Source organism: Diabrotica virgifera, chromosome 6 (assembly GCF_917563875.1).
Source record: "Diabrotica virgifera virgifera chromosome 6, PGI_DIABVI_V3a".
NCBI classification, from domain to species: domain Eukaryota; kingdom Metazoa; phylum Arthropoda; class Insecta; order Coleoptera; family Chrysomelidae; genus Diabrotica; species Diabrotica virgifera.
The window spans coordinates 83,610,569-83,628,769 of NC_065448.1; the positions used below are offsets into that span (position 1 = coordinate 83,610,569).

General features: G+C 33.5%; 1 protein-coding gene across 2 annotated transcripts in view; it reads left to right on the plus strand.

Annotated features, from left to right (window-relative positions):
* The first annotated feature begins 4,219 nt into the window (after positions 1 to 4,219).
* Positions 4,220 to 18,201, plus strand: part of LOC126886504 (zinc finger protein 678-like) — a 100,964-nt gene continuing 86,982 nt past the window's right edge. The window contains exon 1 of one of the 2 annotated variants that reach the window (XM_050653464.1): positions 4,220 to 4,753. In XM_050653464.1, the coding sequence (XP_050509421.1) occupies positions 4,528 to 4,753 (226 nt within the window). In that variant the 5' untranslated portion in view covers positions 4,220 to 4,527. The remainder of the gene's footprint in view (positions 4,754 to 18,201) is intronic. The other variant, XM_050653466.1, reaches the window with a different exon arrangement.

Below are 18,201 nucleotides of genomic sequence, written 5' to 3' on the forward strand. Positions count from 1 at the left end.
AAAAAGTTCTTTAAGTTTGGATATTATTACCAATTCAGTCATAGTGGTTAATTTAAATATTTCAAAGAAACGGGAATAATAGTCAGTAACAATTAAGTACCAGCAGTTATGTTTAAAAAGGTCCAAAGAAACTTTCTGCCATGGGCGCTCAGGAAAAGGATCCCTTATAAGGGGCTCTACCGGATTTGTTCTATGTTCTATACATATAGGACAATTTCTAACTAAATTTTCGATCTGAGTGGATAGACCCAACCACCATATTGAAGCTTTTGCTCTCGCTCTACATTTTACAATCCCTAAATGACCTTGGTGGAGATATTCTAAACACCGAAATTGTAGACATCTAGGGATAAATAATCGGGAATTTCTCAATAATAGATTATCGCTAAAAGACAACTCCAACCTATAATTATAATAATAAGGCTTTAAGCATTCCTCTAATTTATTTTGTTCAGGCCAACCCGACGTACAATATTCTCTTAATTTTAAACAAATGGGATCTTTTCTCTGTTCTTCCTTAATTTCTTCAATAAAATATGGCTTTACTTGAACCGAACTAACTATAAGATGAACATGAGCTTCTACTTCGCTTGCTAATTCGTCTTCAATTGGGTCACTGCTATTCTCATCGAACCGACGTGAAAGAGCATCCGCTACAACCAGCTCTTTGCCTGGAGTATAATGAACCTCATAATCATATCTCATCAATCTAATTCTGAGTCTTTGCAAGCGAGGTGTGAGCTCATCGATCGGTTTTGATTTTAGTACTTGGACCAACGGTTTGTGGTCAGTCTCTAAAACAATCGGTATCCCAGTGATATATTCTTGAAACTTATCAGCAGCCCATGTCAGAGCTAGGGCTTCCCGCTCTATTTGGGCATATCTTTTTTCAGTGGAAGAAAGCAAACGAGAAGCATAGGCAACAATTTCCTTTTTACCCTCATTAAACTGAATCAAACATGCTCCCAATCCAAATGATGAGGCATCCGCTGAAACTGCTATCTGTTTGGTAGGGTCAAAGTAAGCTAAACATGGACTTTTTTGTAGTAATTCCTTAACTCTTACAAAGGCTTGTTTCTGCGGACTGTCCCAGATAAATGTGACACTCTTTTTCAGTAACGACGTAAGGGGCTCTAGGATTTCAGAGCGATTAGGTATAAATCTACATGAAAAATTTATCATACCTAAAAACTGTAGTAATTCTGTTTTATTAGTCGGTTCTGGAAAGTTAACAAATGCTGAAATCCTTTCAGGTGCAATTGACACTCCTTCATTTGAGATTTCGTGACCTAAATACTGGAGTTTTTGAACAGCAATCACACATTTATCTTTATTTAGAGCTATACCTTCAGCTTGTATTCTGGATAATACTTCATCCAGAATTTTGTTGTGTTCTTCTAGTGTTGGAGCATGGATTAAGATATCATCTATGTGACTAATTACACCATCCAAACCAGCTAATATTTTGTTTAACAATATAGAAAAATATTCGGGGGCACAAGTGATACCGAAGGGAACTCGAGTGAATAGATACCTACCGAAGGGAGTTATGAATGTGGTAAGGGATTGAGACTCTGGGTCTAAACGAATCTGATAAAATCCAGAAGAAGTATCAAGTTTTGAGAAATATTTACTATCTTTTATTCTGGCTAAAATACTTTCAACTTTGTTTATAGGAAAATATGAACGAAGAACAGATTTGTTTAAATGGGTATAATCCACACAGAGTCGAACTTTTTGGCCTTTTTGGACCACAACAATGGGACTGACCCACTCTGTAGGATAATCAACAGGTTCAATTATTTTTAGATTTAATAATCTATCAATTTCTTCTTTTAACGGTTGGAGTAATGGAATAGGAACTGTTCTAGGGATTGATTGTACATAGGGTTTAATGTTGTCTTTTAATTTAATTTCCATTTCTGTTTTAAATGTACCTATATCATTAAATATTGTTGAAAATTTTCTGAAAACTGCCTCTGGATTAAATACATTATTTATATTTTTTACTGTAACATTTTCATGAAATTGTAGAAGTTTTAAGTCTATTATTGATTTCCTTCCTAAAATAGGTTTAGATAAATTTTGTATAACAAACATTTGAGTTTTTGAAATGTCATTATTATGACAGAGGGTAACAGGAAGAGTTCCTACTACCTCCAATTTAATGCCAGATGGACCAGTAACTTTTTGATAAGGCTTACATAAAGTTTTTAATATCTCTTTAGGCATCAGAGAACTAGGAATACATGAAACATCTGCTCCAGAGTCAATTAAAAATTCAAATTTTGTCTGCAGCTCAAACACAAGCACAGAAATCAGCCACTCTCGAGCCTCAATATTATTAATATAAACAGAGCCGACAAAATTCAAATTATTACCCTCTGAATTTATCATAAAATTATCAATTTCTACAGTACTAACCTTATTTTCCCTTTGACCTTTACCAGATAAACAAACTGATGCCCAGTGCCCAAACTTTTTGCATTTATTACACTGAGACCTTCTAGCAGGACATACCTCCCTAGAGTGAGATTGCTGACCACAAAACATACACGTGTCTCCCTGGAAATTCTTTCTTCTGATGTTGTCTGCCTTCTGAAATGATCCGGTGACATTGCCTCGTTCTCTATTTTGGACACCCACTTTTGCTACTTCTTGAGTTGGATGATAACGGTTTTCATTACGCAATTCCCGAGTCTGATTTGCCTGCATTTCTGCTTGTTTTGCAGCAATAATACAATCTTTCAAAGTCAGAGTACCTTGTAGTTGCAAACGTTCGCTAGTTTTTGTATCTGACATTCCTACCACTATGCGATCCCTAATTAGCTCTTCCTTAAGGGTGCTGTAGTCACAATATTCTGCCAACGAATGTAAACTGGTAATAAAGTGTTCTATAGCTTCTCCTGGTTGTTGAATTCGGGAGTTAAACTTAAACCGTTAGAATATTACGTTGCGACGGGGAATAAAGTGATTTTCAAAACTCTGTAACATCTCCGAATAAGTAGCTGGAATTTTCGGAAACTGTAGAACGATTTCTTCGGCCTCATCTCCCATTATATACATAAGAATGTCAATTTTGTCTTTCTCCGGCTTCTGATCTTGTCCCGACACGCTCATGAAACGCTGGAACCTCTTGCGCCACTGGGGCCACATATTTGGCTGTGAAAACGTAAATTTCTCCGGTGGATTTACCTGAACAGGCATGTTAATTGTCGTTGAGCCGCTACTAACGTCTAAATCTGTATTTGCCATTGCCATTTTGCTTTGTGTATGATTTCAACACAACGTACATAACCTAGACACTACACATGGAAAAGTTAAACTTCACTAATCATTTTTCTCTCTCTTCACTTGAAATATTAAGTTAATCTGGAAAAGTGCACCAGCTGCCACCATGTTCTGTTAAGTAAGTAAAAGGGTTCTTGCACTTTCTCAGGTTTATTGAACTCAATACAATACAGTCAGTAGAAGAGATGAGATCTGCCATCGGCCATCCGCGTTGACGTATTAGTGCCTTACTTCACAACTTACAGGGTTGCCAGATTGTGCCGATAGTACAGTGTTCAACTCTGGGGATGCTCAAAGCCATCAAATATCAAGATAATACAAAGAGTCCAATCAAAAATATTGAGGATGATATTCAACGCACCCTGGTATGTAAGCCATAAAACCCTACACGAGGACTCAGCTACACCCTTGGTAGAGGAAGAAATTCCAAGGATCACAAAGAGCTACCTTGATGGACTGAGAAGTCATCCAAATGATGAAGCAAGACTGCTGAACACTCCTCCCGAATTCGCAAGACGACTGAAGAAACTATGGCCAACAGATTTAATAAATTAAATATATACATATTGTGATCAAATGTAAAAAATTATAATAGGAGGGTTGCCACAGGGCAGCTTCTCCCTCATGTATTTAACATTCAAACTATTTGCTTATAGCTTCGATGAAGCAGATTGTAAATGAAAATATGTAATAAAAAAAAATGTGTGGTTTATGTAAATATAAAAATTATTATATTTTAAATAAAAATGGTTTTTGTTGTTTTTAACATATAATAGCCTGTCATCTGTCATTTCTTCTTCTTTTTAGCTATCATCTGTCATTTCTTCTTCTTTTTTGGGCTGTCATCTGTCATTTTTTCTTCTTTTTTGGCTGTCAAGTGTCATTTTGTGAGCAAATAATTTAGTAGAATATTGGTAGATTGTATCCTCCATCTAGTAGAATTTACTAGATTTTATACATAAATCTAGTAGAAACTAGAAAACGACGTTCGGTCGTTGGCAACCCTGCCGAGGACTGTCGACTGTCGGATGAATAAGAATATTTTTTAGTTTTTCGTTATTTTTTTATAATCCTAATCAACGATGTAAAAATAAAAAAATACTCTAATTATATTCTGTGTTTCGCGGTTCACCTTATAATTTTCATCTTGTACTCCAAACTCAGTACCACTTGGGTTTATATAAAAAATAAATAGTGTACAATTATTGAAATATAAGACCTGTTTTAATTAATGAAATGGAAGAAAAACAAGAATTTAGTGAAGACGCCTGTAAAATAGAAATATTTTCTACTGAAATGGATGATGATGCTATTTTAGATAGCTTTAAAAATGAAATTAAAGAGGAGCCCAACAGAAACAGGACACATGATAGATTTGATTGCTTAAAGGAATTTTCTTTAAATACTGACATAGAAGATGAAAATAAACTTAGGGAATTTGAAGATATGCAAAATAAAGAGGGTAAGAAAATAAAAATTCATATTTTTTTATTGTTTGTTTACTGTGCAATCAGTCAAAAAGAAACCATACGCACATTTGTTGAATTTACAATATTAGCGCCCAGAGAAATATTTCAATAAATATTTAGTCTACATGAATACATATTATAATTATGATTACAATCAGCGTTTCTTAACTTAATTAATTAATTAATGGTAATTTTTGCTAAGGCGTCTAATTTGTTGACTATTTTCCAAAAAATTTGATGCTAACATACTCCGGTGGTTCTCTAGGCATTGTAAATATTTATCACTGTGTGACACTATCACTTCACTCACACACATTTGGCACTTGAAGGTCTTGTTTTGGTGGCATTTAGTGAATACTATGTGGCTTGATTTAGATTCATTAACTTTTATCTTCCACTTCTTAGTCTATTTCTGGACTTTATTTTAAGTTTTCTTGGAGTTGTTCTGCTGCAACAATGGGATCTGAATGTACTGCCATTATTGCATTATCGTCTGCAAATGTGCCTGTATGTACTTTATTGTCAGTAGGTAAATCAGAGGTAAATATTAGATAAAGGATCGGGCCAAGAACATTACCTTGAGGAACGCCTGAATTTGAGATGTAGACTGGTTGTTTTGTCTACATATTTTACCTGGAAATATCTTTCTTTTAGGTATGAGTATAGTATGTGATACATGTTCTGGTGTAGGTTCTTTTTTAGTTTATGTAGTAGTCCCTGATGACACACTTTGTCAAAAGGTTTTGCTCACATCGATGAATGTAGTTGAGCAATATTGCTTACCTTCAAAAGAGTCTTGGATTAATTCTACTAGTCGATGGATCTGTTCAATTGTTGAATGTTTGGGTCAAATTGGTGTATCATTAGAATTTTTTTTGCTGCAATAATTTTCATTAGTCTCTTAGCTAGTAATTTTTCCATAATTTTCAACATGACTGGCAGTAGATTTATTGGTTGGTAAGAAGTTGTTTCGTGTTGAGGTTTACCAGGTTTAGGGATTAGCATTATTTGCGCTACCTTCCATTGTGCTGGAAAATATTTGAGTCATATGGCGGCTTTAGTAAGGTAGGTTAACATAAGTATCATATAGAAACCCCACAAATCCGAACTAATGAGGGGACAGCCTGTTTGGATTATCCAAAAGTTAGCCTAACTAATAATTCAAAATTTTCGTTGTTGTTGATTTTGAGTTGCAAAAGTTCTCGTAAGAGTGTGAACAATATTTTTGGACTTGACTGCAAGAGAACTGAAGTAAGTTTATATTTATGCTTGTCATATTACTTATTGTCTATAGATTGTATAGATTGATTGTAATAAATGTGGGGTTAATAAAAAAAAATATTTAACCTCTACAAATATTACATATAAAATACGTATTTATTTTTAAGAAATTTTAACTGTCAAAGTCCTGTTAATCCTAAATTGTCCAATTTTCTGGTTTTACTCGGTATAATAAACATGTTTTTAAGTTTTTGTCAGGAATTTTTTTCACTTTCTGTTGGTTCGGATTTGCCGAACTTTCGGATTTGCGGGGTTCTACTGTAGTTTGTTTTATCTGCAGGGTGTCTTATGTTTTGCCAGATCTTTCTTAAGTGGCGTTTTTCTTTAATCTTCTCTCTTACATTAGGAGTGACTAGTTTTGGGTTCTGACCAATGGTGGAATTGATTGCCATGAGGCATACTGTATTAACTCTGTAAATTGTCATACTTGGTTTTCCAATTCTTGGTGTATTTTTAAGGATATGTTGAGGTTTACTTCATTTTCTAATATTTCTCTAAATATCGTCGCCGTGGAGGTAAATAGGCTCAATCCACAAAAGTAAAATCCTGAGAAACGGGCGCTTAAAGATTTATTCTGACAAAATTAATTAGTTTTTGCAAACTTGTATGAATTTATTGTTTTTTGAAGACTAAATTTTGAATATACATGATTTTAGATTATACCTATTTACTTTATTAAATTAATTCATCTTTAAGTTGTTACTTAAAAAGATATGTGTATTAGACCTATTGACCACGGAACAGTAACATAATAGTTATAATCTTGTGTGGCAGTCAAAAGCGTCAAGCCTCAGAATATTGGGTGAGACACTGATTATTAGTGGAAAAGCGTCTAAATTTTCTTATAATCTACAATATCTATTAATCTTGTTATCATTAAAAGTAAATAAGTAATATTATAAAAATGGGGCTTTCAAAATTTATTAATTCAAATAATACAAAGAAAAACGACAATCAATTTACAAAGTCAAGAACTAGACTAACATGGCTATATTCCCAAAGGCGAAATAATTTATTGTCAGTATGTTGTAAATATGTGCTTTGAAAAGTCTTTACAAAATATCAAAATGAGAATCAGAAGACAAGAAAAAGTAAATTAAATTTAAAAAAAAATCAATTTAAGAAGACAATATGAAAAACTACTTTTATCATCATCGTAAGTTGGATATTACGCACCAATAAATTGTATCATTTGTAAAATTATACGAGGGTCGTTAAATAAGCTCTTAGAAAAAGATAAAAAAAACAATTATGCTAGATATTTTTTGTTATTTTTCAGTTTAATAAATACTAACCATGTTCTTGATGCAACAAACTCTTGGATTTTCTAAGGACTTATTAAACAATCCTTGTATGCTTTTTAATTATTATTCTTTAACAACTATGTAACATTTTTCATCTAATAGACAAACTACTATTATTACCTTCATTATTCTGTGTATCAGGCGATTTTTGTCCATCATCATCTTAGGGTTCCAAGCTTTTATAAAACTTGTGATATTGTAGACAGAACACTCCCATTTTTACATAGTTTTAAAAGGTCTTTTAATTTATTTTTGTTTATTTTAGGCTTCGACAGATATAACCTTGATACTTCAAAATCGGGTACTCTTCTGCACTGTCTTTTTTCAATTCTTAGTGAGTCAAATTCGTTGTCATTTAATCTATATTTAAAATAAATAGTTTTGGGGCAACTTTTACGATACTGGATCCATTTAACTTTTATCCACCACATTTTTCCCTGTTCTGTTTGAGACTTGTTTGTAATTAGCTGGTTGCTATATTTCTTATAATCTAAAGAGTCAGAATAATCCATTTCAATTACCTTGTGGTAAGGTTTAGTGGTTTTTTCAAGGCATGCGATCATATACCACCCTTCTGGTATGTACACGTCAACTTGCTTTCCACGGGACTCTATTATACTTAGTAAGGAAATGATGTGTGTTAGGTACATGAAAAGTTCGATCTTTCACAATCTACTAGCCTCATCAATCTCGCATGTAATTAATTCTACATTTTTTGAAAGCATAACATTTTTTACCACTGAGGTGCAATTTACTAAATACACAAATATTAGTCTGGTACCAGGTATTAATCCAAACAAATATAAAATAAACATAAATATTTTACTTACCATCTTCTCGGTAACCAGATTATCTCGCTTTTCTTTATTTTTGGTCCAAACTATTTAAAGCTAAATTAACCATATTTTTCCCACAATGGGAATTGAAATATATTTCCCCAAAAATGAAAGCAAACATTAAGTTAATTTGCTTATTAAGTGTAAGATATCATTAGTGAAAAAACCATTTAAATGTAACCGATGCGTGGACTGGTTGCATTATATTAAGTGGTCAACAGAGATATGCCACTCAGATTGTTGTTGACTTCGAATTATTTTAAGATAGAGATAAATAAATTATGGAAGTCAATAGACACAAGCGGCTTATTGTCGTTGACTGTTTTAAAGTTTGTGTTCTAGATCTATTGGCGAATTATAAAATAGTAAAGAAGAAGACATTTATGGCTCAAATCGATTGACCACGGCATTTTTTGAGGGTTTTAAATACATCCTATGCACTTAACTCAATTTCGATAAATTTGTGGCTTGGCTCCCTTGACCTCCACGGCGACGATATATAAATCGTAGCTATTACTGGTGTATGATCGAGGCAGTATGATAATTAGGTTCGATGGTTAGATAATTGTTGGAGAATCCTTTGGTCACAAAGAAGTCAAGACAATCTGGGAATTTCTGAGGGTCTGTAGGCCAGTAGGTTGCTGTATAGGTCAACAGATGATTTAGGTGTAGTTCTTGAATGATTTGATGCAGTTTTCTTCCTCTTTATGAAGCTGTTAGACGAGATCCCCAGCTAGTGTGTTTAGCGTTAAAGTCGCCTCCTGCTAGGAATCTGTTTCCATTATTTCTAAATAATTCTGTTAACATTGTATAATAATTCTGTTATTGTAATTGGTCCATTCCAATCCTCTATTACTACTCTGCATGTCATTTTTTTTTTACTTTATTAAGGAGATAGTGTTTAATTCCATTTCGAATTAACACTATTATTAACTAATTGGTCTAAATGGTTTTCGCATTGTTTCTGGCAACAGTAAAATATATTTTGAATTAAATAAATTACATACATTCTTCTTCTTTGTCAATATAACTTAATTTAAAAAAAATTACACCCTGTATAAATAATTTTGTTAATGTTTATATTACTGAATAGAGAATTAAATAAACTTTCAAATAAGCTAGCACAAGATCCCTATTCTCATTTAAAAAATCATTGATTCCGTCATCACTAATGTGACCAACTGTAATTCAGTCAAATTCGGGACAGCTGAAAAAATTCCTGAAATCCGGGACTTTTTAAAGAAAATCAGGCCATTTTTTTAATATAGAACTTGAATATTATAATTTTATTTATTATTTAACATTTTATGTTGACAATGATTTTTGTTAGTTTTTTATGTTTCGACTTCCAATCCGGAAATTGTTCTCAAAAAAAAGAAAACTTAGAAAATCAACTGAATTTATATGCAAATATAACCTTAGGTTAATAGAAAAATGTAATTATCATTACAACCAATGATGTCTTAATCCTATCAAAAATATAATTGTCAAATATGCCAAAAGAATTCCGCTTCAGAACATTTTTATGTTGATTACTTCTTACTATCTATTGTCGCTTGTTTCTTATAATCATATTTGTCTTGCGATGCTGGACAATTCTGGAAAAACATAAGAGCAGAATAAATGCAATGGAGATGAGACATTTAAGAAGGATAGTTGGAAAGACAAAATGGGATAGATTAAGCAACGAGACTATTAGGAGAATAGCCAACCAAGAACCAATAATGAATAAACTAAAAAAGAGACAAATGAATTGGTATGGGCATTTGATGAGGATGCAACCCAACAGAATTACGAGAAGAGTCCACGAAGCAAGGAACATTGTAAAAAGAAAAAGAGGCAGACCAAGAAAAAAATGGATAAAGCAAATAGCAGAGGGGAAAAGTTAAAGGAAAATGACTCGAGGAATTAAAAATAATGGCAGAAAACAGAAAAGAATGGAAGAGATGGGTGAATGTAAATTAAAATAGCGATCCCAAATCCGACACCCTGATAGGGTACAAGGAAGGGGAGAAAGAAAGAAAGAAAGTCTTGCGATGAAATATAATACCACCATATAAAATATATACATTTTGGATGTGGTATTAGAATATTACACTCTAGAAATTGTCAACTTTTTTCGTCCCATCAATTCTTGTTTGATGTGAATTCTTAGAAAAATAACGTATTCAAAATTTCAAAATAGAATTTTACCAAAACTTTGAAAATTCAGATGGTCCGGAAGCCTTGTCTGGGACACGACTTCGTAATTCGGGCCATGTCCCGGATTTTTCGGGGTAGTTGGTCACACTAGTCATCACAGCCAAATGGATGACGTCACTAGTATGATATATGTGTCAAAAAATCATAATTGAAATATAAAAATCGACTTGTTTCAGGATTTTTCCTTAAAGTCGCCGGTTTACAAAATAACGAATTTATTCCTTTTATTTGCACCATATTGTATGTTAAAGGATTTACGATGGTAAATTTGTTGACAATAATTGACCGTTTGTGTAACTAGAATCATGGACAATAAAGATTACGATAAATAGAAAGACTTTTATAAACCGTCCAGGTATACCTGATTTTTTAAATAGGGGTAATTCAAATTTACCGCGCCATAATGCTTGTTTGGGTTTAGAGCTCTTGTGTGATGGGTATGATTGGGGATGTAATGGTTAAATAATGAAGGGTTCTTAAAAAGAAACTTTAAACATTCATAAATGTAGATGGCTGGAAAAGTAAGTATATTTAGTACAGTAAAACCTGTGTTAACGGCCACCTGTCAAAACCGGCCACGTGAACTAGCCGGCCAGTTTCAAAGTTTCCCAAACCAAAATTTGTGGACTACAAAACCAGGTATTAGCGGCCACCTTTTTATATCGGCCAATAGTTCTGTCATTTTTAGTGACCGTTATTGACAGGTTTTACTGTAGTTTAAATTTCCCCCTGCATGAGTCCTTGATTTTCATCCCAAGAATAATCTGTATTACTTTTTTCTGAATAATAAGAACATGATTCCACTGCATTTTCCCAGAACATGATTCCATAACGTAGTTGAGAATAAAAGTTAGCATAATAAACAGTAGAGAGTTATTGCCACCGGCAAATAAAGGATCCTTTATTACAGGATACTTTAATAAAGGACAAATGCAGGACGGGTCTAAAAGAGTGGTATTGCAAACGCAGTTAAGGAATTTTTTATTTTGACAATTGACATGAAATATTTTTGTAAATATAAAAATAACCTATAAAAATAAAGTTCAATTTGTTGATAAAAGTTAAAATAAGATAATTGAAAAGAGGAAAACGTTAAACTTAATTATTTTGTCATTTAAAGATGCTTAGACAACAACATATATCCCATAATACTCATTGTTCAATAATATGGAAGTGCAATTGGAAATACTATTTTAGGAGTTTTTAAATACTTTTGGATTATGGGTATATAAAGTGGGGAATTTCTGCAGAATATATTATTAGGGAATAGTGGATATCCAGTCCTCAACTACAACTACCTAATGACACCATCGCAGAATATTCAGACAGAAGTTGTGTTTTATAATCAATCACAAACCCCTTCAAGAATTGTTATTGAAAGAACATTTGGTATTTTGAAAAGATTTCCCATTTTAACATATGTAATGAGATGCAAGTTACCTTTTGTTCAAAGAATAATATCAGCTTGTTCAGTTTTACATAATGTTGCAGTAGATAATAGAGAAAACGTTGAAATACTGGCAAATGTTGCTGTTGATATTGATACAGAAGCTGTGGTAGTACATTTTCAACCAGGAGCTAATCTAATGCAACTAAATTGTGTGTGTGTTTGTTTAAAAATATTGTTTGACATTTAAAGCTAGCTTAAGCTAATTTAATTTTTATTGGACTGCAGTTTGTTAATAAATTTATAAATAAATATAAATATTATATTGGTGACTGATTTTAAGTATTTTATGATCATTAGCAGGTTTTAAATAATACATTTATAAATATATACATATACATGCTATTGGTGTTTGATCTTTTATCGTTTAAAATATGTTCATTACGATCCATTATGGCCCTCTCTTTTCACCTCTGGATAACTAGTTATCAGGAAGTTTTTCTGACAGATTAGATACTAATAGATATCTGACAGAGAAAAACTTCCCGTTGACTAGTTATCCGCAGCTGAAAAGACAGATACTAAGGATACTATTATATAAACTTCCCAATAATTAGTTATCTGGAAATGAATAGACCTCTAATATCTAATCTGTCAGATATACTTCGCGATAGACAAAAATATAATAGAAGAATTAAGCTTTATGGTGGTTTTTTATTAATTTTTTTGGCAGTGTTTAAATAAACAAGCATTGATGGCATGAAAATGGATCACGAACAAGGAGGTTCTAGGAGGAATGAAAAAAGAATTGGAGATTGTGTTTACCATTAAACGCATAAAACTGCAGTATCTGGGACACATATGAGAAATTAGCACCGTTACTCCCTGCTGCAGTACATATTGCAAGGTACAGTCAAAGGTAAGCGAAGGCCCAGTAGAGGGAGAATATCAATGGAACTGTTTCGAATCGCAGCTAGCAAGGTTATGATTGCTAATATGATTTCCAACATTCGAAACAGATACGAACCAAAAGAAGAAGATGGCATGAAAATGAAAGTGTATTAATACTTTTGATTAAAAACTTTATAGATTCTAATCTATAAAAGATTAAATTTTCAAAAATAAATACTTGAACCTTTGTTTTATTTTGTGAACCTGTTATTATATAATGTTGAATTGAACTCTATTTTGAATCTAGAATTTTAACAAATCCTAACCTTCATTAAAATTTATTGAAGTTACCTCATATCTATAATAAATATTTATTTCTATACAAAAATGTAAAATATATTGAGTTTAAATGAGTTAATGATATTAAAATTATTTACATAATATTCCTTTTTACAACTTTTTGTAATCACTCAAGCTTCAATAAAATGTTCTTTTATATATTCCTTTGGGTCAAAACATCAATAATCTATATCTGAGAATATTACTTAGAGTTCTTTTTAATAAATAAAACCCAACATACAACTTTAATGATGAAAGTTTAATCAAATATCAATCCCACAATACAATTATCAATTCAAAGAAGCAACAAAATGAATTCAAAATACAAGTGAAGTTAGACTTTTCTTCACATTTTTGACACGTTTTGTGTCAAAATAAAAGAACTTTTATTAAAAAAACGGTGTCCTCCAATTTTCCTTAAATACAGGCGGCCTGTATTTTATTAAAGGACAAAAATAAAAGACTCAATACTGCGCATGCTTATATGTCAAAATAGAAGATATTTTATTACAGGTCGACTTAAAAGACGTTGGCAATAACTCTCTAGTAAGAAGAGTATCCTGCTGTAAGTACTCTTTAAGCACTCTTATTGAGTAGCAGAGTTCAGTTTTTTACATAACTGCAATGGGTGTACATCCCACTGCAGATATTGGTCAATGTAGATACCCAGGAATTTGACAGAGTTGGATGTTTCTATGTGGTCTGATTGAATATTTACCATATTCGTGATCGGACCTCGAGACTGAATGGTTCTAAAATAGATGAAGACAGTCTTATCACAGTTCAACAATAATTTATTCCCAGCAAACCATCTCTCAGCCCTCTCCAGATTTTCACCTGTTTTTAAGAGCAACTCTTCAACAGTTTTGGCCCAAATCAGATAATTTGAGTCATCTGCGAAATTAATAAGGCTAGATGATTCATCTGTTACAGATTCAGCAAGATCATTGATGTATATGTTACAGTTCAAGTTGATTCTCAGTTAGAGTTGACTCCAACTAGTTGGAGTCAACTCCAACTGAAACGAGCAGTAAAAGTTGATTTTAAAAATTGAAATAAACTTTTATTTAAATCAACTTTTACTAGTTGGAGTTGACTCTTCCTGGATCGATTCAGTAAATGTTGATTATACGAGAATCTCAAGTGCATTTTTGATGAGTGTGCGTTTCTTTGTTTTGACCGTTTCAACTAGTTATTAGTATAGTCTGTAACGTCGCCCCCGTTAGGTAAATTATTCTGATTCGATTTTTTGCACAAACTTACTCAAAGAAATATATCCGTATAACAATCCTTATAACAAATACACAGGGTGTCACGCGGTACCGCGGTCGAAAAATTGTTTAACCAATTTTTGTTAACCAAATTCACAAAAATAATTTTTATCTACTCTATCTCATATTATGTAAATCAGCGGTTCTCAATCTGTGGTACATGTACCACTGGTGGTACATATCATTATTTGCGGTGGTACACAAAACACACAAAAACTTAAAATAGTAGTACATAGTAAGTCTTGATTATCTTCTTATGCAATCCACTAATGGATGTTCGCGATCACGTTTGACCATTTTTCTCTATCCCTTGCAGTATGTATTAGGTCTCCTATGTTTTTTAGTCCTGTCCATTGTTTGACATTACGGAGCCATGACATTTTCTTCCTGCTCACTCCCTTCTTCCTTCAATTAAGGTTTGCAGAAACTGATATCTTTCATTTCTAATTATGTGTCCCAGGTATGCCGTTTTTCTCTGTTTAATTGTGCACATCAGTTGTCATTCTGTACCAATTCTTCTCAGGATTTCTTCATTTGATATTCTTGCGGTCCAGGGAACTTTAAGGATTCGTCGATAGATCCACATCTCAAATGCCTCTAGCTTATTCATTGTGTTTATTTTTAAAGTCCATCCTTCCATGCCATATAGGAGCACCGACCATATGTAGCATTTTGTGAATCTTAGTCTTAGGTTTAGGTCAAAGTCAGAGTTCGTAAAGACGTTTCTGAATTTCATGAATGCACTTCTGGCTCTTTCTATCCGACATTTAATTTCCATATCCGACATCCAGTCTTCACATAGCCAGGTTCCCAGGTACTTAAACTTTCTTACGCGCTCTACATCTTGGTTGTTATATGCTAGTCTTGCATTTTGATGTTGATATAATTGACGGCTGATTATAAGGAACTTCGTCTTTTTTATGTTGATGCTAAGTCCCATGTTCTCGCTATGCTCTCCAATTTTATTAAGAAGGTTTTGGAGGTCTTCTATATTGTCTGCTATTAAAACCTAGTCATCCGCATATCGTATATTATTGACCCAGGTACCATTTACTTTGATGCCGCTTTCGCATTCCTCAAGAGCTTCCTGGAAGATACTTTCTGAATATAGATTGAACAGTAGTGGGGAGAGAATGCATCCATGTCTTACACCTCTGAGAATTTTTTGAGCTTGCGTTGTTTCATTATCCACCTTGACGACAGCTGTTTGATTCCAGTAAAGAGCCTCTATGCAACGAATGTCTTTTTGATCTATGTCGAGTTGTTTTAGTATATGTACGAGTTTATGATGTTGTACTCGATCGAAGGCTTTTTCATAATCTATAAAGCACATCATTACATCTTTCCTTTGATCGTAGCAGTTCTGAGCTAGAACTTGGGCTGCAACTAGTGCTTCCCTGGTACCCAGTCCTTTTCGAAATCCAAATTGTGAGCAACCAATAACCTTATCGCATTTTGTGGAGATTCTGTAGTGAAGAACTTTGAGGAATATTTTTAAAGAATGGCTCATCAGACTTATCAGTCGGTGCTCTTGACACTTTGTTGCGTTGTTCTTTTTTGGCAAAGGGATAAAGGTAGATACAAGCCATTGGACAGGGAATTTTCCTTTTTTATAGATTTGGTTGTAAAATCTTTGGAGTATCGTAATTCCCTCTTCATCTAACAATCTGAGTAACTCAACAGGAATTTTATCAGGTCCAACTGCTTTCCCGTCTTTCGAGGTATTTATTGCTCTAGTAATTTCTTCAATTGTGATCTCGGGACCAGACAGGTTGTTAATATCTATCACTTGTTCCTGAACGACTTCTATCTCAGGCCTCTCGTCTGCAAAGAGATTTTTGATGTATTTTTCCCATATGAGTTTCCTCTCTCTATCATTTTGTGCCATTTTTCCTTGTTCATTTTCTAAGTTAGAAAACTTCTTTTTTCTGTATATTCCAGCTACCTCCTTTAGTTTCTTATGTAGATTGTGGTCATCATGTTGTTTTTGTAACTGTTCCATTTCCTCACACTGTTTCTTTAGCCACTTATTTTTTGCCGTTCTTATCTCTCTTCTTATGCGTTGTTGTTGTTCTCGATATTTGTCTCGGTTCCCTTGGTTTTTATGTTTTCTTCTTTCTTCGAACATTGCCAGGAGTTCGTCAGTCATCCAACTTTTCTTTTGTATTTTTTGTTTATAACCTAATTCTTTTTTAACTGTATCCGTCATTATTTCCTCTATGGCTCTCCATGTGTTATCCAAATTAACTTCTCTTTCTAGTTCTACTTTTGTATTCTTTGTTAGTTCTTTGTTTAATTTCATACTTAATTCTCTTCTGGTATTCTCATCTTTAAGTTTAGCATAGTCTATTGTTGGTTCTGGTTTAGGTCTCCTCATATTAGTGATTTTTATTTTTATTTCTGCTAAGAGAAGGACATGGTCTGATGGAACATCGGCGCCAGGGTATGTACAAGTTCTAGTTATTGATGATCCAAATCTTTTGTTAACCATTATGTAATCGATCTGGTTTCAAACTATACTCTCGGGGCGGTCCGCTGGGGCTTTCCATGTATATAAGCGTCTAGGTGGTAGCTTGAACCAGGTATTAGATATTTTCATATCTTCCTCTTGGCAAAATTGATATAGTCGTTCGCCTCGGTCATTTCTCTCTCCCAGGCCGTACGGGCCTATTAAATCGTCGTCTCTATCTCTCCCTATCTTGGCATTAAAGTCGCCCATTATGAGGTTTACTTCATGTCTCTTCACGTTACTAAGCAGTTGTTTAAGTTCTGCGTAGAACATTTCTATATCTTCTTCTGTTGAGTCCGATGTTGGGGCATAAACCTGAATTATGTTGATATTGACTGGACTGGCTTTCAGTTTGAGTAAGGCCATACGGTCTGAGAGTGGGAAGAACTGTATTACCGATGCAGATAATTTGCTCGTGATTATTATACCTACTCCCTTTCTGTGGTTTTTATCCTGGTTTCCAGAATAGTACATAACTACCCCTTCGACAGCACACTTTCCTACATCTGGCCACCATGTTTCTGCTATCCCCAAGACATCTATCTTCAATCTCTTTACTTCTTGGATTACGTTAGTCAGCTTCCCAGCTTCATACAAACTTTGCACGTTCCATGTTCCGATCTTCATTTTACTTCGTAAGTTCAATTGGGTTAGGCTTTTATCATTTAACTGTGTTCCCCCCGGAGATCCGATTGGGGAACTGTTTATAACTCCGGAAATTTTATAATTAAATGACGTCATTGTGATTCTCTTGGTTCTTGATTATACAATCTAAAAATATAGAAATATAATAAAAGAAACTTTAGATGGTACATGACTCAAAAAAATTGAGAACCGCTGATGTAAAGGTTTTATTGTGTGAAAATTGTAAATATAGATAGCAGTACATGAAGGGTTTAAAGTGTGTCTGAAGTAACAATGTATTTTAAATCGGTTTTACTTTTTCGCACTGTTTTTTAGCACACTTTCATATAATTAAACATCCTTAACTTTCGCCTTCGGGAGGAAATCAGACACGCCCTTGCAACGCCAACTGAAATTCTCACAAAACAGCGACCACGGAAGCAAAGATGGATGACAGAGGAAATATTGGATATAATGGACGTCAACTAAAAAACAACAAATCTGTAGGAAAGATGAAATATCAGCTGAGCTATTGAAGTTAATCAACGAGGAAAACTTAGACCTTCTTCTTGGACTATTTAATAATGTTTATAATACAGGGACTATCCCTAAAATATGGCTTGAATCAGTCTTCATACCACTGCCTAAAAAGAAGAACGCCAAATTATGCCAGGACTTCCGCCTTATAAGTCTATTAAATAACATTCTGAAGCTTTTCTTGCATATCATACAGAACAGAATATATTATAAAAAATGTGATGAGGTCACCGGTCAAGAACAATTTGGCTTCAGGAAAG